The sequence below is a fragment of the Triturus cristatus genome, chromosome 2_2 (assembly GCF_964204655.1).
Source record: "Triturus cristatus chromosome 2_2, aTriCri1.1, whole genome shotgun sequence".
Taxonomy (NCBI): Eukaryota; Metazoa; Chordata; class Amphibia; order Caudata; family Salamandridae; genus Triturus; species Triturus cristatus.
Window position 1 is genome coordinate 197,865,823 of NC_140582.1, and position 26,464 is coordinate 197,892,286.

The window sequence follows — 26,464 nt, forward strand, 5'->3', positions numbered from 1 at the left end:
GATACACCGTTACCGAAGGTAAGTAACTTGTTCATCCGAAAGAAACACGTAGTGATAGATTCCTTACCTTAGAATAGATACCCCAGCAATACCAACCTCGTTGGTGGGTCTGCGAACCAAGATCTCCAGGACTTTTTGGTGTGAACAGAACGGTCAAAAAATCAGTCTCGGCGGACTTGGCTGTCTAGGCAATAATGTTTTGTAAACGTGTGCAGCAAGGCCCACGTAGTTGCCTGACAGATGTCTTGCAGGGGGGACACCCCGTCCCAATGCAGTAGCGGCTGCAGTTGCTCGAGTGGAATGAGCACGCAGCCCCATCGGAGGCTCTTTTTTAGCCAAAGAGTAACAGGCTTTGATGCACAAGACAACCCAGCGGGAGATAGTCCTCTTGTGCACCGCCTGGCCTTTCTTGGTGCCAATGTAGCCAACAAAGAGTTGGTCATCCACCCGGAACTGTTGTGTGCGGTGGAGGTAAAACAAAAGCGCACGTTTTGGGTCCAGATGGTGGAGCCTTTCTTCCTCTCTGGAAGGATGTGGAGGCGGGAAGAAAGTGGCCAAGGTAACAGTCTGCCCAATATGAAAGGCCGTGACAACTTTTGGCAAAAAGGAAGGCCGAGCCTGAGTACCACCTTGTCCGGATGAATGGAAAGGAAAGGAGGCTTACAAGAAAGAGCCTGGAGCTCACTCACTCGCCTAGAGGAGGTGATGGCAACCAGGAAGGCAGTCTTCAGAGTCAAAAGACGAAGAGGACAGCTGTGAAGAGGCTCGAAAGGAGCGCACATCAGATAAGTTAGAACTAGATTCAAGTCCCACAAACGGAATAGGAGGGAAAAGGTGTGTAATGCCTTTGAGAAATCTACTTGCAACAGGGGAATTGAAAAGAGAGGGCTGATCAGGTAGTCTGAGAAAGGCCGAAATGGCAGCAAGATAACCTTTAATAGTGCCCGGAGCGGAGCCCTGCTGGGCCAAAGAAAGAAGGAACAAAAGGACCTCGGAAAGAGGGGCAGAAAGGGGATCCACAGTCTTTGCTGTGCACCATGACACAAATTTGTTCCACCTGCAGGCGTATACCACTTTAGTGGAGGGACGCCTGGCTGCCAGAATGACATCACAGACTTCAGGAGGCAAGTCAAAGGGAATCAACTGTCGCCGCTCAACCTTCACGCAAGGAGGTGGAGACTGGACAGGTTCGGGTGCAGGACCATCCCCTGTTGCAGCGACAGAAAATCCTCCCAAAGAGGCAGACGAATCGGGGGATCCACGCTCATACTGAGTAGCTCGGACGACCAAACTCTTCGAGACCAGTCCGGCGCCACAAGAATGACTTGAGCCCGGTCGCGTCTGATCTTCTTCAGCACTCTGGGCAGAAGTGGTATAGGTGGAAAGGCGTACAATAGACCGCAACTCCACTCACGACGAAAAGAGTCTCCGAGCGAGTTCCGCCTTCGGAAATTCCAATGCGCAGAACTGCTGACATTGCGCATTCTCTTCGGTGGCGAACAAAGGCTCTCCTCACTGATGAAAGAGACCTTGCGGCACCTCCGAGTGAAGACGCCATTCGTGATCCATCATGCACCTGCGGCTGAGCTCGTCTGCCCTGGCGTTCAGTGAACCTGCCAGATGTTGAACCACCAGGGAAATGCCCTGATGTTCCAGCCATGACCAGAGGCGCAGAGCCTCCTGACATAGGGTCCACGACCCCACCCCGCCCTGCTTGTTGCAATACCATATCGCGGTGGTGTTGTCCATGAACACATGCACTACGCTCCCCTTGACAGAGGGAAGGAATGCCTTCAGTGCAAGACGGATCGCCCGAAGCTCCAGAAGGTTGATATGGAGCTTGGACTCCGCCGGAGACCAGAGGCCTCTGAGCTCCGCCTCTCCCATGTGGCCACCCCATCCCAGGAGGGACGCATCCGTCACCATCCATGTGCTCCGGTTGGGGAAGGGGGAGGGATCTGCTGCTGACCCAATGTTGGTTCATGAGCCACCACTGCAACTGCTGTGCAGTGCCCTCCGAGATCTGGACATGTTCGGACAGGTCCCCCTGATGCTGCGCCCACTAGAAGTTCAGGTCCCACTGCAGAGGCTGCATATGCCATCTGGCATGGTTGATCAGCAGGATGCAGGAGGCCATGAGGCCCAGCAGCCTCAGGGTCATCCTGACCGAAACCCAGGACAAAGGCCGAAAGATCAGAATCATAGCCCGAATGTCCCGGACTCGCTGTTCGGGAGGAAAAACCCAAAACTACGCCGCGTCCAGAACCGCTCCGATGAAAAGGAGCTTCTGAGAGGGTACCAGGTGCGACTTCGGCATGTTGGAGAACCCCAGCAAATGCAGGGGGTCGGCCGTAGTCTGGAGGTGGGAGAAGACTGCCTGGGGGGAGCCCACCTTCAACAGCCAGCCGTCGAGATGGGGGAAGACTGAAACCCTTTATCTGCGCAGATGAGCGGAGACCACCGCCATCAATTTCGTGAACACCCGAGGGGCGCTGGTAAGGCCAAAAGGGAGCACGGTGAACTGAAAGTGCTCGTGGCCAACCGCGAACCGCAGGTAACGCCGGTGGACTGGCAGGACGGGAAAATCGAAGTAGGCGTCCTGCAAGTCCAACGCTACCATCCAGTCTTGCGGGTCTAGGGCAGACAAGGCCTGAGCCAATGTGAGCATCTTGAACTTCTCCTTCCGGAGGAAGCCGTTGACGTTCCGAAGGTTTCAGATAGGACGCAGGCCCTTGTCCTTCTTTGGAACCACGAAGTAGTGGGAATAACAGCCACGACCTACTTCGGGTGCCGGAACGCGCTAGATGGCCCCCTTGGCCAAGAGGGCCGCAACTTCCTGCTGGAGAAGTGTCAAGTGATCCCCGACATGCGGTGGTACTGAGGTGGTACTCTTGAAGGGGAGGGAGTAGCCCCTTCGGACAATTTGCAGCACCCACTGGTCCAATGGGATGGTGCGCCAGTGGGGGGAGATGATGGAGAATCCGTCCGCCCACTGGCGTTCGATGGACCTAAAAGGACGGACTAGGAAGGCTTAGCAGTGGATGCCGAGGAGGTGGACTGACCCGACCGCTGGCCCCCTGACCCGCCTAGACGGTTCCCACGTCCGAGGCCGCACCGAGGTTGTTGCTGTGCCAGCCTGTGGCTCTGCGAACGTAGTGGGGTGCCCATTTCGTGGCCACGAAAGGAGCGAAAGGCTGAAGGTGGAGGAGGCCGAGTGGCCGACAGGCCCAAGGACTTGGCCGTAGCCCGTGAGTCCTTAAAGCACTCCAGCGCACTATCTGCCTTATTGCAAAAAAGGAGAATTCCATCAAAGGGCATGTCCATCAGGGTATTCTGGACATCCTCAGAAAAGCCAGTTCTCAGCCAGGCGTGGGGCCTAAGCGCCACCGTCGTGGAAATCGCCATGCCCAGCGAGTCGGCGGTGTCAAGCCCACTACGATTGGTGAACTGAGCTGCATCTCTCCCAGCAGCAACAGCTTGGGTGAGTACTGCCTGGACCTCCTCCGGACAGCTAGGCAGCACCTACGCAACCGTGTCCCACAGAGAGCGGGAATAACAGTCTAAGAGGCATGCAGTGTTCACCGACCGCAGCCCTAAGCTGGCAGATGAAAACAGCCTCTCGCCAAGCTGCCCCAGCTTCTTGGATTCCCTATCCGGAAGTGCGGAAGGGAACGCACTTTGAGACGCAGAGGCCTTGACAACCAAGCTCTCAGGAGTAGGGTGTTGAGAGAGGAAGAGGGGATCGCCCGGAGCCGGGCGATGGCGTCAGTCCAAGTTCCTGTCCACAGGAGCCCCTGTGTTGGGCCTGGACCAAGTGCCCAAAAGAACGTCAGAAAGTGTGTCATTAAAGCGCAGCAAGGGCTCTGAAGAGGTTGCCACCGGTTGGAGAACTTCTGTCAGGAGGTTCGTCCTGACGGCCACTGTAGGGAGCTCGAGGTGGAGGGCCTCGGCCGCCCTACGCAACACCACTGCATAACCTCCCAGGGTCCGGCGATGTGTCAAGACCACTGGCGTCCCCCAAATCCTCTGCCCAGTCCGGATCAGAAGCACAGTCCTGTGCAAGAGGGTCCTCAGACCCCTCTCATTCCTCCCCTTCCTCCGAAGTCTGTGGAACAGGCTGAAAATACGGAGGACAGACATAGGGAACAAATCCCATCGGCGCCGGAATCGGCATCGATCGACGCCGATCCGGCTCCGGGTCCAGTTCAGGGCTGAAACCAGGGAAGACGTCGTCCCGAGGAGCAGGCGACATCGAAAGCGGTGCCGGTGGGGGTCGACGTCGGAGGAGGCGTAACAAGGTCAACTGGCGTTGACCGGGGTCCGATCCCAGATCCCAAGGGGGCCTGCGCGCCGGCGATCCTGGGACCGGAGCCCGAGGCGATGGAATAACAGGACCTCCAGTCGGGCCCGTGGGGCCCAGAGGCGCACCCGCGGGGCCAGACGACCCAAAGAGTCGGGCCATGGCAGCAAGAAACTCTTGCACCTGCACAGGCGTCGCCACTGGACCCGGGAAGGGCAGGTAGGCCGGTGGCGACATCACAGGCTCCGCCGGAGCCGCGTGGGTGGCACCGCCCGCACCCTCACCTGCTTAGCACGATGGGCGAGGGGATGTCGAAGAACGATGACGCTTCTTCGACTTCTTTTTGGAATGCATCGACTTACCTGACCCCGAGTGCGAAGACTTAGATCCAGAAGAATGATGGTGACGACTCCGCGCCCTCTCATGACTGGTACTAGCTCTTTCTGGTTCTGCGCTTGCTGGCGCGGAAAAAGAAAGAACGGACGTCAGCGCGCATGGACAGCGTCTAAGTACTGCCAGCGACGTCATCCCGGCGATGACTACGCGGACGACGGATGCAGAGCCGCACGACGCCACCTACCGACGCGCAGGGGTACTGCTGACGAAAACTTTCCGGATCCAGCCTGACGCCTGGGGGTAATTCTAAGGTAAGGAATCTATCACTACGAGTTTCTTTCAGATTTCAGTATGTAAGTTGAGAATTTTATCTCTGACGTAGATGGCAAGCTTGTCGTAAAACTCTTGTGAAGAGTCCGTAAGGTCTTGAGTGTGAGGCTGAGACAACTCTTTGACCACTTTAAAGACTTCCTTGGAAAGCTAATGTATCTAAACCAATAGCTTGTTTATACCAATGTAGAAGGGCTTTATGTTTCTCTTTAGCCATAGGATCGCAATGCATAAGCTATCTCTCCTACTGTCTGTGACAGAGCAGTCAAAGATTTTTAAGATCTTCTGAGAACCAATGGGCTCAAGGTTTAGCTCTGGTGTAGCATTTCAATTTCAGCTGTGCCACAATGTCATGGGCTGCTTTGATACAGTCCTGAAAACCTTTAGCTGTACAATCAAGTGGATCATCCTCATTGGTACTGGAGATATTAAGTGTCGTCTCCAGATCTTGAGAGGTGATTTTCCTCCAATTCCTGCAGGGTATACTTTCAGTTTGGATGGAACCAGGGGCACCTTAGGCACGGACAAGAGGGCAAAGGATATGAAAAGTAACCACCTGGTGATCAACTCATTAAAGGGAATGGCTATCGAAAGAAAGGGTGCTTGAATTGGAAAAAATGCCATCCAGGGCTTGACCCGCTATATGGATGGGAGCATTAACCACTTGTGTGAAGCCAAAATTCATCATAGATTCTAGCAAAATAGTGGAATCCTTATCGGGAAGATCTAAAATCCCCAAGAATGGTGAACTTTTTATGAACCAAAAACATCTCCAAGACTTAGCGCCCGGCTTCAAGAAAATTAGAATGTGTGCATTGCAAGCGATACACCAAGAGACCTGAAAGAATAGCGTTAGAAGCATGTTTCAATCTAAAAAAGGCCAAGTCAGCAGCCTCCAATGAATACATCATGACCAGTTTTAGAGTACAATTAAAAGAATTTTTAAATATAATTGCCAGGACGCCTTCTTTCCGACCGATGTGATACAGTCGCGAGATGACATAGCCTGGAGGGACTGCTGCAACTAAATCAGGTCCCGAATCATCTGTTGCCCAGGTTTCCATGACAAACAAGCAGTCAAAATGGAGAGACATTTTAAGCTCATGGACTTCGACGTTGTGTTTAATGAGTGAGCGAGCATTTATTAAAGCACATGAAACCTGACTACTTGTGTTAGAGTTTATGACCAGGCCCTCAGACTCACCCGCTGCCAAAAAGAGGATATACGAGTCATCCAGCCAGTTAAACTGAAAGTTACAATTAGAACACTGACAGCATGCTTCTTGTGTTAAGTAAGACCTGGTGCATTCTATCTTCTTCCCTTTGTGGCGGAGCTCAAGTAGCTGTGACTGGGAGTAACTAGGAGTTGTCACGTGGCTAGGTTAGGTCCGGGGAGAAACGCAGCCAATTTACTTGCACACTTTAAGTTGCCTTATTTTTTGACACAATGATTTCTGACCCACATTTATTTGCATGGCAGTGCAGGAATAGTTTCTCTGAATCCACATTGCTTACAATTCCACTTTGTAAGTACACTATCATGATACTTTGAACATTCAGTAGAAGGCCTGAACACACGTTGTGCAAATGTGGCTGTTTATTATTAGTCCGTGAGGCGACAGGGCTATCACAGAGACAATAAACAATGTCAGCCTTGCTGATGACTCGACATAGAAGCATGGATACTGTTATTATAAATACATGTGTATTTCCATGCTCAAATTAGAGGAGCACTCTGCTGTTACAATGAGGTTGTCGCTGTGTCGGAGTCTTAACCCAACTGACTTCGGTTTATCCTCTGCAAAGAGGGATATCCAACTTGTCACCAAGATGGGGACCTACATACCTTATATAACAGTACGAAATCCCTGGGTCTAAACTAGGTACTAGTCAAAAGATGTATTCATAACTACATAACTGTTAAGGACAAAAAATACAGAAACCACTATGAAAAAGTAGGGCATTTCTCTTTTTAGGACAAGATCCCTCACTCACCAGAAGGTAACATGCTTCATCATAGGGACTCTCCTCTCAAAGGAAAAAACCTAGTTCCTTTGAGGGCTACAACCCTCTCGTTAAGAGGGGGGACCTCAGGGATGTTTTGTAACAAAAAGGATCATTTAAATCCTCATATGAAGAGCAATAAGATTTTTAAAGAGTGAGGGCGCAGCGCAAAAAAAGTGAAAAATAAAACTAGCTAGGAGATGTCAATACTAGGTTTATTCTCAAACACCAACTGCCAGGATTAAAACCAAAGCACCAGCGGTATGAGTTAATAACCGCTATGGTGAACAAGAAACTTGGTCAACATGTTTCAGTCACAATACCCACACGTGGGTTAGGCTTTCATCAGGACCACAAACAGGTGCTTCTGCGAGTGAATAAATCAGTGCAACGAAAAAAGGATATATGTATTTAGTATATGACCTCAGTCAGTTAATGTTAACATCATTTATTTCACCACAAGTCTCTACTTAGTGGCATGCTGATTCACGCGTTTAAATAAATCCTCCCATAAGTATCGAATATGCATGTGTAAAGATACTATCACTATCTCAATGCATTTGCGCAAGAATGGGTACACTTTGATTTGGTGGCATTGCAATAAAATCATGAAGACGCTATTCATATGATGTTCATCCTCATTGGCAGCATGCTTCCTCTTGACTGCCATGTTTTTCTATTTGGTTTCTGCGGTCCAGTGTTTTTAGAACCTGCAGACCAAATGAGTGTTGGAACAGTGAATTGCATCTTGCGTAAATGCATTGAGATAGTAATAGTATCTTTACACATGGGTATTAGATACTTATGGGAGGATTTGTTTAAACGCGTGAATCAGCATGCCACTAAGTAGAGACTTGTGGTGAAATAAATGATGTTAACATTAACCACTTTATAGAGGGATGGCACACTGAAGATGACTACTTTTTTAATACTTTTGAGAGGTCAAATAAATGCGCATGCGCAGTTAGTCACTGGGATTTTCAGCGCGACTGCGCGTTGTGTGCATATTCTCTTTTGAAGAGGTTAGGTAACTGCGCATGATCAATTGTTAGTGTTTTCACTAGCGCGATTGCGCAGATTAGTTCCTAGTGACGTATTGTTCACAGCTGTTGTTGATTTGCTCACAATGACGGGGACTACTTAAACAGCCTTAGTCCAGGAGTCAACTCACCTCCGGTCGCCAGCTCAATCTGATACGGAGTACCGACGGAGAGGTGAGTTGGAGTTTGATGGGCTGATCTTTTCCCCCTCTTTTGTGACTTGAGTATTACTCTCTTTTTCTACTGGTTGGCTCCCTTTTGTGTTCTCTGACTTGGTGGTGGAGCAATGTGAACGCGTAAAGATGGTCAATTTGAATTTTTGGGCTACTCCTCACTGGGGACCAGTGCTGGTTAAATTAATAGAGCACTGTTTTTATTGTCCCTTAGTTGGGTCTCCTTGAAAGTCTATATCTGCCTAAGTAAGAGTGTGTGTAAAAAGCTATGAGAAAACTGGGTTTTTTCGTGAAAACCATTGTTATAGGCCAATAGAATTAACTGGCCGTATTATTATTTTCTAAGTCCTTTGATTGCTCCTTGTTTTTCACTTTTTGCTCTGATATACATGCCTCAATGAAAGTCTATAGGAGTTTTGATTAGCCATAGACTAAGGAGGACATGTCTTTCTAATGGTATTGAACACCGTTTTTCAGAGCGGTGCCCCCATCCTGAGCAGCTGCCAGGCTGAGGTGGGTCTGAGTACCCAGCGATTGCGGGTAAGATTTGCTATAACTTCAATTTTACAGAATCACATGATATAACAATGGGTGCAATCAGATTATTCTGATTGATTGTTTTTTATCTTTAGGTATACTCATCCTTGTTATAAGTGCTGTAAAGAGGACTGAGGTCATATACTAAATACATATATCCTTTTTTCGTTGCACTGATTTATTTACTCGCAGCAGCACCTGTTTGTGGTCCTAATGAAAGCCTAACCCACGTGTGGGTATTGTGGCTGAAACATGTTGACCAAGTTTCTTGTTCACCATAGCGGTTATTAACTCATACCGCTGGTGCTTTGGTTTTAATCCTGGCAGTTGGTGTTTGAGAATAAACTTAGTATTGACATCTCCTAGCTAGTTTTATTTTTCACCTTTTTTGCGCTGCGCCCTCACTCTTTAAAAATCGTATTGCTCTTCATATGAGGATTTAAATTATCCTTTTTGATACAAAACATCCCTGAGCTCCCCTCTCTTAACGAGAGGGTTGTAGCCCTCAAAGGAACTAGGTCACCTTCTGGTGAGTGAGGGATCTTGTCCTAAAAAGGGAAATGCCCAACTTTTTCATAGTGGTTTCTGTATTTTTTGTCTCTATTCGTTATTTAGTTATGAACACATCTTTTGACTAGTAGCTAGTTTAGACCCAGGGATTTCGTACTTCTACTTCACAAGGTGCATTTGATTGTATTGTGGGAAGACTTCTTGGGAAATCGTTACCCAGTAGGAGACTTATCTGTAGGGGAAGAGGCTTCTTCAGCATGCCGTTGCAGACTGGGACAAAAATAACTTTGCTTTCCACTTCTTGATGACCTCCTCTCACAGTGTCATCCTACTCACCTGAATTTTGTTAATGCTGAATTGAAACTGCATCTGTGGTACACAGTGGCTTACAAATTATCTACTGGCGGTCGCCAGTAGATAGTTATAGTTAGGACCTATTTTCCATAGGAAATCCACAACATTCTATTGGGAATATCTTCGCGAAATTCTCCAAACTTTTGGCCAGCTCCGCTCCTACCCTGAAAGTTTTGCGGCGATCCGTGAAGCGGGGGGGGGGGATCTGTTGTCGCAACGGAATGACACCAAATTTGGCAAAGAGGTAGTCCTCAGTTCGGACTCGTGCCTTTTGCATATTTGGTGTGAATCTGTTCAGTAGTTCCTGAGAAAATTAGGGTAAAAAGGATAGTGATATCTACGGCCGCGGAGGATCCGCGGACCGTACCCGCACCGTACGCGAACCCTCCCCGAACGGAGCGCGCACCCTCCCGATCGCGCGCTGAATGCTAATTGGCTGTCGAGCGTCTCTCTACATTCGAAACCAGGAACTGTTGGCGGCCATTTTCTGCCTAGGTAGAAGCGAGGCTGAAGAAGCAAGGGGAATAAGTGCATAAAACATATAAAGGGGGCAGAGTGGAAATACTCTGACCCTCTAGAGGTGCTTAGGGGGTAACAAAAGTACCCCCTGGGGCCCCCCCCTTTTTTTTTTTAAACGGCGAAATGCGCGCACGGTGCGCGCATCCTATCGCGTTGGATGCACGGATCCTCACGCGGTGGGTTCGCGGATCCAAAAACATTGAAAAATATATATAAAATAAAGTTTTGCACATATAGTTAAAAAAAATATTTTGAAAAATATATAAAAATATGTTTGAAAAACCGATTAAGTTCAAATAATATTTTAATTTTTAAAAGAATTAATTGAAAAAATACATTTAAAAATGGTGATAAAAAAGTATTTTAACAAAAATGTAATTAATGAAATGACACACTGAATTTGAAAAATATAGAAATCCAATCAAAATCATTAAACATGATATCTTCAGAGATAAGTTATACATAGGAATTAGCATTTAAAAAACCTTTGAAATTCACTGAAAAAACCATAGGTTTCAGGGGCGTTATAGTTAGGAATTGGCATTTAAAAAACCTTAGAAATTCACTGAAAAAACCATAGGTTTCAGGGGCGTTATAGTTAGCTGGACATTTCCCTCGTACAAAACCCTAGAAATTCCCCTGTTATAGTTAGTTCAACTAACTATAACTCGCGTCCCCGCAATGCACTGCTGATGACGTCACATATTACATCACTCATGACATGGTCAGGGACATCACTGATGACATCTCAAATGACATCACTGATGACATCATCCATTGAGTATGTGTTTCTGAACAGTTTTATTATGTTTAATATATATAGGGAAAGGCCTGTTGAAGAATAAGTGGGTGTACAAGTGTGTGAATGGATGATTTTCTAGGTGCGTAACTGACTCTATAAGTGAGTCATTAAATGTATCTTACTGCAGACTAGTGACTAAACTGTGTGAATGTCTGTATGTGTCTGTGTGTTGGTGTACAAGTGGCTGCATGGTTTTGTAAATAGCTATACGAGTGTCTATATGGGTTATTGATTAGTTGTCTGAGTATCTGTATGGGTGCCTGAGTGTTTGTGTGGGTAGGGTGTGTGTGACTCTGTGACTAGCTGTGTGAGTGGGTGATTCAGTGGGTGCATGGTTTTAAGAGTGCATCTGTGATGGACTGTATGGTTGGGTGAGTGTATGTATGGGTGTGTTAGTGATTGAATGTACATCTCAGTTGTACATGTGTCAGTAACTACATATGTGAAACGCAGTGTATATGTGTGTAAGAGTATATAACTATCTATATCTGAGTGTGAGAGATTTTGGGAGTGGCTGTATACGCCATAGTGCAAGGATATCTGTGTCATGTGCTGTTTGTTTTTTCTGCAGGAAGACACAGAATTTGTTAGTATTTTTATGAGTAAGTGAACTTGAGTGTGTTTAACTGTATAGGTGAGTAAATTGGACTGGGATTAATTATTTGCATGACTGACTATATGTGTCAGTACCTCAATGGATGATTGGCGGTGTGTGTGTCTATATAGGTGTATAAATGCAGAGAGTGACTGTAAGTATGAGTGACTGTAGAGGTGAGTGAGTGGACATGTATGTTGACCTAAAAGTCAACGAGTGGGTGAGTAGTTATTGGTATTGGAGTATCTATGGTTGTCAAAATGGCCGTCTGAAATTTTGAGTCGGTGTATCAAAGGTTATATTAGGAGCGTCTTTTAATGGGCTTCATGAAGCCAAATAAAACGGGATACAAGATTTCTGTAACCATTTCAAATACAACAATTCAATATGCATTTCTTCCAGTAAAAAAAGCAATACGTGTTTTAAAAGATACACGAGAAGTTGTCTTCAGTTCGACAATGAATACCAAGAGACTTCGCTTTATTATGTACAATGACCCAAAATCGCACCTCGCTATATTAAAGGAATGTTATAAAACGTGAACTTTTGACGTCTATTTCTTGCAATAAACATCTCCACCCTGGCTACATCTGTGATGGGCACAAGTCCAAAAAAGGCAAACTAAAAACTTGATATCGTATCTGACAGGCTTGAACACTAGAAATATTGCAGGTGCATTTTACGAGAATGAATCAGCGAGGCTCCAAAAATCTTTATAAATACAGCCATTGGAAGGATGATGTCGAGTCAGGAAGATTTTTTACTTGCGAGCAATTAGTTATCGTAGTAGGATCCGCTGGAACGGCCATATCCTCCACCTCCTCCACTTCTGCCGCCGCCACCGCTGCCACCTCCACCATAGTAGTCTCTGGAGCCGCCGCCATATCCTCCACTTCTTCCGTAGCTGTCTCCACCACCTCTGGAATATCCGCGTCCTCCGCCGCCACCGCCAAAGCCTCCTCTGTATCCACCGCCGCCGCCACCTCGGCCTCCTCCCGAGGATTTACCGGCCAGATCCACCCTTATCTGCCGCCCGTCGAGGGTCTCGCCGTTCATGGCCTGCAGCGCGTCCTTCACATCGTTCGTGTCCTTGAAGGTGACGAAGCCGAAGCCCCGGGAACGCTGCGTCTCGCGGTCCTTGATCACCACCACTTCGGCCACCTGCCCGTACTGCGAGAAGACCTGCTCCAGGCTGTGCTCGTTTGTGTCGAAGCTCAGGCCTCCTACGAACAGCTTCCCGTCGTCACTCATGGCGAGCTTGAAATGAACCAACACAAGTCACGAAAGCAGGAACCGAGAGATCACGAATGGTTATATTAGGATGTGAGAAGATGCACGAATTTATCACATGGATGACGTCATCAGTGATGTAATCAGTGATGTCATTTGAGATGTCATCAGTGATGTCACTGACCATGTCATGAGTGATGTAATATGGGACGTCATCAGCAGTACATTGCGGGGGCGCGAGTTATAGTTAGCTGAACTAACTATAACAGGGGAATTTCTAGGGTTTTGTACGAGGGAAATGTCCAGCTAACTATAACGCCCCTGAAACCTATGGTTTTTTCAGCGAATATGAACATAACGTAAACATGAGCCATCATCAAGCAGCACATTACAAATATAGAACAGATGAAGAAGAAGAAAACCTATTACTAAGTAATGATACATGCTTGCCATACCAGGAGAATGACAAATACTTCCCTATTCACTTTCTCATCTCTATGTCCTTTACCCAAAAGTGGCACCACAGATCTGTGTGCAGCAATGTGAATTCTGCTTGCAGAGTTAAGAAGGAAAAGGGGCTGAAAATATGTATGACAGAGATAGTATATGACAATTTACATACAGACTTGGTTTAAGAAATCTAGCTATACCATGCAAAGTGTATAGCCAATTATATTTTTGACACCACACTAAGGTTTAACGTTTAAAAGTTGTTAATGTATAGCATAACCTTGGCTGGGGACTATATTTAGGCCATTTTTTTTACTGTATTATATTATATATACATCATGGCTGGGGTTAACCTTTTCTTTTTGCCAGAAGCAAAGTACACAAAAGGCAGGCTCCTGTCTAGACTGGCACAGTGGGTGGAAAACGATGGGTGGGAATGCTACACAGAGCTTTTGGCAGTGATTTTGAATATTTGCAGCATTACTCCCATCAAATTTTGAGTGTTTGATTTAGCACCATAAGCAAAGCAACATCTTAGCCCCATTTCTCTCGTTCACTGGCAACGTTGCCAAAATGGCAATGCGTAGGGGCAATCTAGTGCCAGCACCACAATCAGACACTTTGTATTGCCTTGCTTTAGGAACCAGACCTGTGCATCTCTAGCAATAAATGCTCCAGCTGCGCATGCCAACCCTATATTTGTAGGATGACACTAAATTGAAGTATGAGGAAAAGGACAGGTTTTCTACAATGCTGTTGACCCCCCCCACCCACCTCTTCCAATGGAAGTAAGGCACTGTACCTGTAGTAATGCAATTCCTATAAAAACGCCAGCCACAATAGTTAGATTATCCTGCAGCCACTTCTCGAACTGAGGCACGCAACCTTTGGTGTGAATCGTGGCCTGCTGATCCAGTTCCTACACAACACAGGAGACAACGAAAAGCAGCTAATATAACTTCAAGTACAAGTAAAATACAGACATCTCATAAGGCACCAAACCTACTCACCAATTTTTGCCTGACATCGTAGCCACACTGTGTATTTATGACATCCTCCTGGAGATGAGAAAAAGAATTCAATGTTACGTGCAACGGTCTACAGTGCTGCACGGGGACGAAATGTACATATGTACTGCACAGCTTGTCACATATAACTTTGCGCAACTTTGAGACTGAATCAGGCTACATACAGAGGCTCCTTCTTGAAACTGACATATTTAAGTGCGAATCCCCCTCCCTCTAATACCTCTTAGCATACGCAGGGGTTAGTATGTAGAACTGATTGAGAGAACTGGCCTCTGATATTTTTAGTGATGCTTGGACAGAATCTTGCATAAATTGCATCTGCTTGTGAATGGGCAGTGAGGTTTTAAGGTGATCTATTAAATGCACAAGCTCAGTTTGTGCATATGGCGAGCAGAGCACGTCCACACCCCACTACTTTTCACTTTCCCCCCTTCTGATGCAATCTACAATGATGACGACCAGGGGGTAAGTCACTTTTTTTACACGTCTAAACCCGCAATTTCCATAAACTTAAAATCACCGTGGTCAAGGAGTCTAGGGGACAGGGTAACAGAGGTGCTTCCATTGTTACACGTTAAAAACATGTCCACTGCTCAGTTGTTAAACTGCACAGAGCACTAACGCCAAAAGGGGCAGCCAAGCTACACAAGAAAGTACAAATAAAAGAGCTGAGGGACTCCCTTGCAGACGATTACATCATAGAAAGCAGACACCTGCCTTTTCATGAATATTAACCCCCATACCCATCTCAGACACTCCCTTCCTGAACCTAGGCTCATGATACTCGGATACCGAAACTACTAGGTAGCCCGCCTGCCTTCAATACAAAGCACATTCACCTATACAGTGTACCCCAGTTGTAGTTACCCCTGTTAAAAGGCGATGTTCCACATTGAGAGCCACTGAGTCATGCCCCCCCAGCATGGTTATCACTGATCAGGGTCTCAATAGTAGAGCACTATACCGATGAATGCTTTTACTAACCTAACACACCCGCTTCCACGTGTGTGTTATTAAACATCAGAAGCACCACTACTATGACAACGAATGGGTATGTCTGGTGTTGGCACCACACTGCATTGCATGCAGAAATCGATTGCGTACCTTCAACAAGTATTTCGGATATTTGCAATCTGTATACTATAAAAATGCCAATAAAAAGAAATTATAAAAATAAACGCGCTAAGGGGGGGGGGGGGGGGACTTAACAAGGAACATGCCATCCTAATTAGTATTCCCATCAGGGACGCCAGCTGCCGGTCTCAGTTTGCAGTATATTTAGAACACTAACTCATGACGTATGCAAACCTGGCAGTGTGTACAACACAGTGATACGTAAGAGGACAGCAGGCCGAGCGCTACAAAAAACAGACACAAAATGAAAGCTGCTCGTGTGTCAACTTACAGCAGGATCCTTGGTACAGCAGGAGAAAGGCACGCCACATCTTTCTCGACTTGCATTGGCATCTGTGCAATTGAAGTAAATGTTTAAATTCCAGTCGTCTGCTCCAAACGCCCCACAACACTGCCACTGCAACAGGGAACATAACATGAGAATAACAATCACTATGTATACAGGCTACTGCTGAACACGTTACAAATAGAACATACGTGAATTCAGTCAGCAGCTATGGTAAGGAAGGTGCCTGGTTTAGTGTCAGTGAAGAATGCAACCAAACCACAATCCAGTGCCCAATACAACCTACAAACCATCCTTCCAGGGCTTTGGCTCCACGGGGAGCATTTGCTTTACAATCATAAAATGACACGAATACACAAAGTCATGTAGAGAATGGGTGATGTGCGGATAGCAAAACCAGTTTAATCAAAACCCTACCAGCTCTGATCCCACCACAGTAATCCTCCCCAGTGCCCTGCTGCCAACGCTACGAAATTCAGATCAGACAGTCCTCTAAAATGTTCAAGCCTTTGAATAGTACCTAATACACTAAAAACAATAGTTAACAAATTCACTAAGACTGCTTCCTGTGAGGTAAATTATTCAGATTTCCATATAGTAAGGGTTACACCGTTGCACACAGCTGTCTCACACTCTTGTTCTGGTTGGCTGTGACTCGAGCCAATTTTACACTACTGACCAAGTGGCAACAGATGTGTCCAACATCATTCATCCTGGGGGCACCACAATTGATCCACTGCGAGCTGATCCTCTGGAGTTCTCAGGTGGCTTGTCTTTCTTCCCAGCAGCAGAGGTTTCCTCTGTCTTCCTGCCTTCATCCCAGAGGCGATGTGGAGGCACTCTGACAGTGTTGCCCGCCTCTGCAAAAGGCAACTCTCAGTGGAACTCCTTAACATGATGTGTGACTGGATGGCTTCAATTTTCTAGTGGACATGCAGCTAAGATGGAAATGGCTGGGTGTGCCACTGACCTGTACAACAAGAGCCCCCAATTCTGTCTCAACTGTACGAGTCCATGCCGAGCAGCTGTCAGTGCGAAACCTGGAGTGGCTTTGGGAAGCCAATTGTCAGTTGTTTGTTTCCTGAAAACATAGAATAAGATACTTTTCTTTTTGCCTAGAGGTTGATTCCAAGTTTGATTGCCATGTCTTCTCATTTTGTTACTGTCAATCAACTATTTTGGAATGCGATCTACATCCTGTAATTTGACAATGCCTCAGCATTGCTTCTGTGAGGTCTAGAAAGAAAAGAACAGATCTAACCTGTCCTGGCTATCATAACAACTGTGGAATACACACCCAAGGGAGAGCAGTGAAATAGGTCTCTTTCTAATATTCCACAAGTAGGCGAAGAGCACAGCGAAAACTGATGATCTGCTACTGTTATGTCGGAGGTCATAATGCTGAGAAATTCATCGCTAGTGGAAAGAAAATCAACATACTAACACAGACTACAACACACCATAACTCGTGACGCTTATTGCTACAGTGGACATGTTTCTCACAAGCACACAGCAGTTTGGGGATTTTTTCCCCCCAAAAGCACTAAAAAAACAGCCCCCAATTATTTTTGGGATTCTGAAAAGTATAAACACTGAAGTCAAATCCATTAAAGAGCTGCTTACTCCGTTTCTCACTGAAGACTGGTCATTCTCCTGGTGCGCTCGTTAATCACATTGCTCCGTGTGCTTTGCTCTGAACTTTGTTTCTCTGCTGCTGCTCTATGATGATTTTGCCTTTCACCCACCTTTGCTTCCACTGTTTTGCCACTCACTACTTTTCCTGCTCTGCTCTGATCTAGCCCTAGAGCATGAGGACCAGGAGTTGGAGGTTTGTGGAGTTTGAAGCGGTTTGTGGCCTGAGTTGGGTGGATTGTGACTGGCTCAAGATGGCACTGGCGTGAAAGGAAGATCGTTGCTTCACAGGAGCTAGACGGTGACTGGTACAGTCTGCAGTCCCCCAACAGACCTTCACCTGCCTTTTCAACTTTTGCTGTGGGTCGGCTTTGGGCTAGATCCTGGCAAGCGCCTGATCGGCTCAGGCCCAGATAAGAGCATATGGGCATTCCTTACTTCTAACAGATTCCTGCCTAAGGTCTGTGGACCTGTAGAGTGGTGAGGAAGTGAAGAGTTGAAAAGGCACACAGCTGAAGAGGTGGAAATATGTGATGCAACCCCAAATTGTGCTAAGTGGTGGCACTGCACCCTTTTAGTATTTTACACTAAAAGTTCTGCTGGGTAACGCAAATGCAGCGTTGACAATGAATTGCAGAGTTGTTTTACTGCTACAAATTTCTGCATTACAGCTTCGCTAGCTATGCCTCGTTATCTCCTCCTATTCCAACAGGTAGTTGTGTACTCTGCCACCTATAATGAAGGTGGAATCAGATGATGTTGTCAAACTTATATTAATATGCAGTTTGATAAGCTGCACCCCTCTGACGGTTCGTTTACGTCTTTTAAATGCTATCACACTTCTTTGTTTTACTATTTCACTATCATTGGATTTCAACTCAAATGACTAATTAGGAGCTGTTGCTTCACTATGGCATATTGTTATCTACACCATGTTTAACCATCTTAATGGACGAACTGCTTTTCCTTTGAGGTGAGCTGGACATGAACGGTTCATCCACCACATTGCTTGAGAAAATCCTTCTGGTGCAATCATAAGGACTGTCTTTTAAAAACAGAAATTTAGAAAGAGGGATAAGAGTTTCCTTCACGTTCTGATTTTTTTTCTACTACCTCAGTTTTTTCCTACTTATTTTCATTTCTTTGTTATTTCAACAATTAGTTTTTTTCGGAAAACTATGCGCGATCTATTCAAATGACCCCTTTGCGATTTCTCAATTTTGTCTACTTTTAAGAAATGTTTCCCTTTCCAAATTCACTAATTCATTTCACACCAGTTTCCACCCAAAACTGCTAATAAAAACAACAAAACCAGAAACATGTACCAAAATAAATGCTTTTCTTTTACAACTCTGCTTATCCCTGAAAGCTGGGAAGATGGTGATGTTAGCACTTGCAAACCCATTGTTGACACAATTTTTAAAATAAAAACCATGTTTCCTTACACAGCAATTTACATTTTTTTTTAAAAAAAAGCACATTTTAGATATTTTCTCAGTTGCTTCCAGGGTAATACACTAACACTGGGCACCTTAAAACTCCCCAACATGTGGGTGGGGAAATGTCAATTTGGCCTGAATAACTTGTAGAAACAAGTTCTGAAAGCTTATATTTGAAGTGCCCAAAACATAAAAACAGGGCTCAGCACTGGGGCAAGAAAACCCTCAGCAGTTATGGGGTTAAATGTGTGGAAAGGTTTCATAATATTGTCTCATCTAAATATAAGGTGTGCTTTTTGTTAAAATGCCAATATACACCAAAAAAAAATGCTTTCCCAGAATGTATTCACCCGAAATATGCCCAATGCAAATTACTGAGTGAAACTCTTACACACACATTTTGGCTCAGCCCAATATTTCTACAGTATTCGGAAGAGTTCTAACCATATTGAATGACCTCACTGTTCACTTCACGTGTGCGTGGTTGCATACATAATCCATCTAGATGCTTATTACCCGATAATGAAGTTCTGGACAGAAAGACCAACCTTTAACAAGTTATCCAGATGATTATTAATATGCTTGTTACATTTCAAATAATAGAGTCCCCTTGGGAGCCACGGAGAAAATTATTATGCAGTAAATTAGAGTTATTTGTGACTCATTAAGTTTACATGGCAAACGTCATTAGGGATGCTGGATGGATTGGGATTACGAACATCTATAGTGAAAGGGGCAATCAAATGCATCTTTTGTGACTGATGCAAATTGTAGATCATTAGGGGAAAAAGTGTATTACGAATAAGATCAAACCTATTCATTGTATTAATAAAGTTCCGAATTTCGTATTGCTATTTGTGAAGCTTAGTTGCACCGGTTTGCAATGAGAGAATGCTCATGATTTAAATTAAAAGTGGGTAGAAAATTAGAGATTGATTACATTGATTACTGGCCAAGCAATTTTGCATGATGGCTGCATCAATGGCTTCATAATGCAAGTTGCACTGAAAGATCATGCTACATAATCAGAAAATATTAACTTTTCAAGGACATCTGAAAACACTATCTTAGTTCATATGACTGGACAAAATATAGAAAAATAATTAACTCATTAAGGCTGAAGTAGAGCATGATTCGATTGTGGTGGAACTGTGTTTCATACCCAGTAGGACTTCAGCTGCCCTGGCGTATCCCACATAGTTTTTTTTATTACCCACACCCTTTAACTTATAGGTATTAGTCAAAATGGAGTTATTTACACTTTATAGATAATTATGATTAGAAGGCCTTTCTGCTCCTTGCACATAAACCTTTGATGCGTCAAACCTTTGTGCTGGTTTAGATAGTCGCTTAAAAACTATTCCCTTCTGATGTTAATTTTGCATAAAGAAAGTTAAGATTTGGCTTTTTCGTTCAGCTACAGTAGTCTAAAGGGCCGATATCCTCAACAAACTTAATGTGTGCTATTACTTAAAAATATTTTCATGCATCTCTTTGGTGACTTTACATAAATCCAAATCCTTTGGAGTGTACTATAATCACACTTCCTGTGCCCATGCCACAAAAAGTAGCTGTGTGGTCCATCCCCACTGACGGTCCTTATAGCATTAACTGTCAGTTTTGATCTTGAATGTACTGGCACAGAGGGCAGTGCTGCTGAGTAGAGTGGCATAGAGTGCAGTGGTTTAGAGTAGAGCGCAGTGGCACAGAGTAGATTGGCGCGGCGAAGAGTAGAGTGGCACAGAGTAGATTGTTTCACAGTAGAGTGGGGCAGAGTAGAGTGCTTTGGCATGGAGTATAATGGCGTAGAGTAAAGTAGTGTACAATGCGTTGGCAGAGTGCAGTGGTGCAGATTAGAGTGGCATACAGTGGATTGGCGTAGAGTGCAGGGGCATAGAGTTGAGCGGTAAAGAGTCGAGTGTATTGGCATGGAGTGCAGTGTTGTAGAGTGGAGTTGTGCAGAGTAGAGTACAGGGTAGTGAATTACAGTGGAGTGATGTAGAGTGCAGTGGTGTAGAGTAGAGTGCAGTGGTGTAGAGTGCAATGGTACAGAGTGAAGCAGTGTAGAGTGGTGTAGAGCACCGTGGCACAGTAGAGTGGCATAGACTGCAGTGGCGTAGAGTGGTGCAGAGTAGAGTATAGTGCCGTAGAGTGCAGTGGCACTGAGTGGAGAGCTGCCGAGTGCAGTGGTGCAGAGTGGAGTAGTGTAGTGCAGAGTTCAGTAGCAAAGAGTGCAGGGTTGCAGAGTAGAGTGCAGGGTTGCAGAGTAGAGTGACAGAGTGCAGTGGTGTGCAGTGGGGTACAGTGACGTAGCATACAGTGGTGCAGAGTAAAGTGAAGTAGCATAGAGTGCAGCAGCATAGAATTCAGCGGCATACAATGCAGTAGCATAGATCAGAGTAGTGTATAGTAGACTGCAGTGGCATAGAGTGCAGAGTGGAGCGAATCTGAGTGCAGTTACATAGATTGCAGTGGTGCAGAGTAGAGTTCGTAGAGTGCATTGGCACAGAATACAGTAGTGCAGAGTAGAGTAGAATAGGGTTCAGTGGCGGAGTGGGCAGTATTGCAGAGTAGAATGTCAGAGCAGAGGCGTAGAGTGGCGTCAAGAGCAGAGGTTTAGAGTGCAGTGGCATCGAGTGGAGTGGCGCAGAATAGAGTGGACTAGAGTGGTGTAGAATGCAGTGGTGTAGAGTACATTGTTCCATAGTAGAGTGAAGAGTGGTGGAGGGTAGAATGCACTGGCGTAGTGTATAGTGACGTAGAGTGTAATGGCCTAGAATCCAATGGGATTGAGTGCAGTGGTGCACAGTAGATTGGTGTGAAATACAATGGATTTGCGTATAGTTCATGGATGTAGAGTGGAATGGTACAGAGTAGAGTGCAATGACTTAGAGTGTATTGGCATACAGTGCTGCAGAGTGGTGTGGAGCTGTGCAGAGTGGAGTGTTGTAGACTGGAGTGGCGTAGAGTGCATCAGCATAGAGTATAGTATAGTGGCATAAAGTGCAATAGAGTAGAGTGGAGTAAAGTGGAGTGGTGCAGAGTACAGTGAAAGCAGAGTAGAGTGGAGTATGCATGGTGTAGTAGCACACAATTATTACAGACAACAAACTTTCAATTGAAATACCCATTACAATTGTACAGACATACAGTTTTACTGCTAGAACTATACAGCGCAAAAACAATGTGTGGAAATGGCATCATGTAGTGTATTGGAAGAGGTGTGGCGCCGCGGCCAGGGCGACTGACTCCGGAATCTGGGGATCACGGTTCGATCACCGGCACCAGCGGCAGATTAGCCCAGCCCCATGTGACTCTGGGCAATAGCTTGCTTAATCTTTCCGAAGGCCCCCAGCGCCTAGAAACCCTTACGGGTGATTGTTCGCGCTTTACAAATGTGGATTATTATTATTATTTTGATCATATTAAAGTATTTGTTTCCGAAAATTCCTAATTCTAATATATCCTGAAATACTTGCATAGTTCATTCAAATGTTGTTGTGTGCTAGAAAACAAAACCTCCTACCCCCAGTATCCAGCAATGTTTACACATAAATCCTCTCACTTTGAAGTCTGAGAAAGAAAAGTAAACACCAAGCTCCCTCGGAAGACAAAACCTGACATTTGACTTCTGTCTTTGAACGCACAGCAAATGTGACAAGATTTACAGGCCTGTTCAGAGAAAGGAGCACTCGCGGAAGAATACAAGGAGAGATAGTGTGAAAAGGCTTTGCTCATAAAGAGGGAGAAACTCAAGCTGGACAGCCTAAAACAAATAAAGTCGTCTACTTGAAAGCCAGGAAATGGGTATCCTTTCAGAATGTCCAGAAGATGTCTTTAGCAAATCAGACAGCTGTGCTTTTCTGGTAGGCTTCGACCTAACAAGTGAACAATGTGGTGTGTAGGAATCACAGATCGGAAAGAAATAAAGAGTACTGCTTACATATTCTTGCGTGAAGTCTATGAGGTTTTGTAAATCAATGTCATCTCGATAAGCCCGGATGTTGCTGTTGATAAAGGACTGCAGCTGATCTTTGATCCAATCTTTGAAGACGAAGGCTAGCACCCCTGCTGTAAGCTCCAGGAAGAAAATAATCCCAAGGAACACCGAAAACTGAAAAGAAAGGAACATGGCATGAAAATGGTTAGTTCAGGGAGCAATGCTTAACAAGCACCGACTGATTGTGCAGCACCAGTAATCGGCAAACAACAAGTACTACAAGGGCATCGCAATACAACAGGTATAGCGTGGGTAGCAGCAAAGCAAGATATATACACAGAGGACCGAAACAGTCTGTACATTATCAGTACAAGAGTTCCTCACACGCCTCAAAGATTAACAGAAAAACGAGTATCAGTGCAGCTGTGGGTAGTCTCTCTGGGCAGATCCACCCTCACCACAGTTGTAGCAAATCGGGGGAGGAATTAGCGCCCAGTCAAGAGCCGCAGAGTGCTGTGTGTCAGCAGTGGCTCAGAATGTGGCATAGGACCCGGTGGAAAGCCACAGTGCTATGAAGCAAATAAGGGGGGGGGGGGGGGGGGGGTAATCCGAGGACAGAGAGAGAGAGTGAAAGATAAAGACAGAAAGGTGCGATAGGGATATGGAGGGGTGGCCAAAGAGGAAGCTCTTGTGACGCTGCAACACACTGCACTGGAGGGGGGAGAGCTCTGTTTAAAGGGGATATTGGAGGTGAGCTGCACCGATCATGCCCACAGCAGTGCAAGGTTGTGTGCACCAGCTTAAGGCAACTCACTGTGCCATGCTGCATTGCAACTGGTTGTAATAATGTCAATTGCAGGACAATTATAAAAGAGAAGGTGTTTCACAGGAGGTCTGGAGAGAAGGATAAGGCACTTTAGCTCCCCTCTTTACATAATGCTGCTTTCAAAATCACTGCAACATATTGGGCCATCTACTAACTGCTCTAATAAAGACCAAAATGTAAAACAAGTATTGGCCAAGTCAATAGGTCGTGTCTTTGGGACCTATAGGCTTTCCCAATGCTCTTTGGAGATGCTGTTCAGCATCGTCACTAAATAAAAAACAAATTTAAAAAAGACGATGTCAGAGCCGCTTTTGGGAGTTGCATCGTTCTATAGGTGCACGTGTGCATATGTGCGTCAACAGAGAAGAGACCGGCGCAGTTTTCCTTTGAAAATAAATACCCAAAAATATATAAATATAAATGACCGTGAGGGTAGGAGAGCAATGGAAGAACGGATGAGGCGAAGCAGTCGGGCAGAGAGTCAAAATAAAAAGGAGGGAAAAAGCTGCACACGAGGGAGAGAGAGCAACATGAAGTGCAGGGGATGGGGAAGAAGCAGATGAGTGGGAGCAACACAGAGAAGAACGAGGGGATAAGGACAAGAGAGTAAGCCGGACAGGAGGGGGAGAACACGGACTAATGAAGTGCGTAACCAACAAAACAAAAAAGTTGTTCCCTAAAAGTGAGAAGTGGAAGGTTGCAAGTCAACCAAGCACAAAGCTGTTAAAGAACCGGTGTTCCAAGGGAAGGACAAACACAAGACTGACAACCAGGGAGCAATTGAGAGTGACAATAAAGCCATCCCTGGTAAGAAATAGGCGAGTTCTAAGCCCACTATAAGTTCTTGCCCACATTCGGTATTTTACAACCAGACAGCCTGCTCGCCGCTGGGCAGCCTGGCAATAAATTTACGTCTCACCACTTTCAAATTTGACCTGCCGCCACTGCTCTTATTCACAACCTCACCCGCCCTTCTGTCCCAATATAAGAAGCAATGGCAGACTCGCCTGCCTTCTTTTTTTTATTGTAGGCAATAGTGACAGACTTTTCCACATGTCTCAGTGTAGTCCGTAATCCCATTTTTGCCTGCCTGCTTTCCCACTGCAGCTCATATAGCTAGGCACACCTGTCCCAATCAGAAAAGAAAGGCTCACCGGCCTGGGTAGGAGTGACAGACTCACTTGTGTCCTGTGCCCTCTGGGTCTTTGTCCTGCCTGCTCCTAACACTTTTTTCCTCTTTATAGGACAGGCGCCGTTTCAGCTATTGGCATTGTAAATGACAATGCCTTTTATTTATCTGGTTTTTTTTTTAAATCAATAAAAGGAATGGTAATTTACAATGCGAATTGCTCAAACTCTAGTAAATGTGAGACCCATTGCATTGCAAATGCTTGTTATTGGTGGAGGCCAGTCCACGAAAAATGGACGTCTACTGAAAAAAGTCTGATCCTGTACTGTTCTATCTATAGAAGACAAATTTAGGCTTAATTGGGGTATATATGCATTAATCTCACACCCAAAAAAATATAAAGACATTATGTACACGATGGCCATCAGAAAACAGTTTCCCTACCAATACACGGTGCACGACCAAGCCACAACATTAGCCTGCAATGCACGGGCGTGAATTCAAACGGCATCACTTAGGAATTCACACGGAACCACTACTTACATAAATATCCCCATTACAGTGAACAAAATATGCTGCTGGTGATGACTGTAATTTTGATAAACGGCAGCATAAGTGCTAATGGCCCGTCCGCATCATTAGGAGAGGCGCCAGCCAACTTGACTGTGGTTCAAAAACTGAACGCTCTTAAAACGCAATTCTATATACAGCATAGGCGGGAAAAACTGTTTATTCCTGGCTTCCTGTTGAGTTAAAACACGCCACGCAATTTAGAAATAAGCAATCGGCACACCCTCTGTGAGATGGGATTTTAATTCGTTCGTATGCGTTTTTCTTTGTACTTTGCTTCTGATGTTGCTTTTCGTTTCGAGCTCGTGCGCAGGAACATATACAGTAACGGGAGTCGAGCCTGACACTGCCCTGGCAAGAAATCTACACTGCCCATTAAGGTAATTGCAGACACGCACCTCCATCAAATGGCACACCACCCATTCGTAAGCGCCTCGTCTGGAAAAGGAAGCGCTATATAAATGAAATGACTATACAATAAAATTCTATGAAATAATCAATGTTAATTTGGGTCAATTTGAACAAGAAAGTGCACATTCTGATAAAACACTTCCATCAACTTGCAATGCACAGAAACAGAGAGAAAATTCCGAAATGGTTCTCCATCTTCTAAGATGCACATCAATTTATCCAATGTGGGCATCCCCTAGCCATGGCCCGATGACAGCAGAACTCTTGCAGAATCACTCCCATTAACGAGGACGAAATGATGAGTACAAGCTGGGTCTATATTCACAGGCAGACTTCCTCACTCGCAGAACAGATGTAACCTTTATTTGAAGGCATGGAGCGCCCCTCGCTGTCCAAAACAAGCGGCTTGATCAATGAATGAATAACCTGCAGTCTCTCGTGAAAAGCAAAGCATTCTCTCAAAGTAAACATGAGCCGACCTTAAAAGTACTGCCCAACAAGAACCAACCTACAGGGACCCAGTGCCATGACCACCATAGAGAACCGTGCACATCTGCCATGTGGGAATCCGGCAGGGACCTGATGCTGCCGAGGCTCCCCAGAGGTGGACCCCAAGGCGCTGGAGGGCATCCAAAACAACCGATGTACCTGCCAGAGAAGCATCCTAAGACTGCTTGGGAGATCTCCTGGGGAAATAGTGAGAAGATCCAGGCCCCCATATATCGAGGCAGATAGAGACCAACATTCCGTCTTCTGGTTATACAGTGATTACTCCCAGGGGCTAGGAACGGAGTCACTGCAAACTTAACCATCATCCAGGTACTAGTCTGGTAACACCAGAATACCACTGACCCTGGATAATGATGGCTCTGCGATGAGCAATCTCGGG

The 26,464-nt window shown here is 45.6% G+C and overlaps 1 protein-coding gene and 1 pseudogene across 2 annotated transcripts in view; both read right to left on the minus strand.

Moving 5' to 3' along the window:
- The window catches only part of TSPAN5 (tetraspanin 5), a 315,595-nt gene that overhangs the window by 26,228 nt on the left and 262,903 nt on the right, over nt 1-26,464 (minus strand). The window contains exons 4-7 of the mRNA XM_085641160.1: nt 22,643-22,813; nt 15,614-15,739; nt 14,191-14,238; nt 13,983-14,099 (exon numbers count right to left, since the gene is read on the minus strand). Coding sequence (XP_085497286.1) covers nt 13,983-14,099; nt 14,191-14,238; nt 15,614-15,739; nt 22,643-22,813 — 462 coding nt within the window. The remainder of the gene's footprint in view (nt 1-13,982; nt 14,100-14,190; nt 14,239-15,613; nt 15,740-22,642; nt 22,814-26,464) is intronic.
- Nucleotides 11,952-12,804, minus strand: LOC146862006 (cold-inducible RNA-binding protein B pseudogene; annotated as a pseudogene). Its single transcript, XR_014978079.1, has one exon. The product of XR_014978079.1 is annotated as a cold-inducible RNA-binding protein B pseudogene (transcript).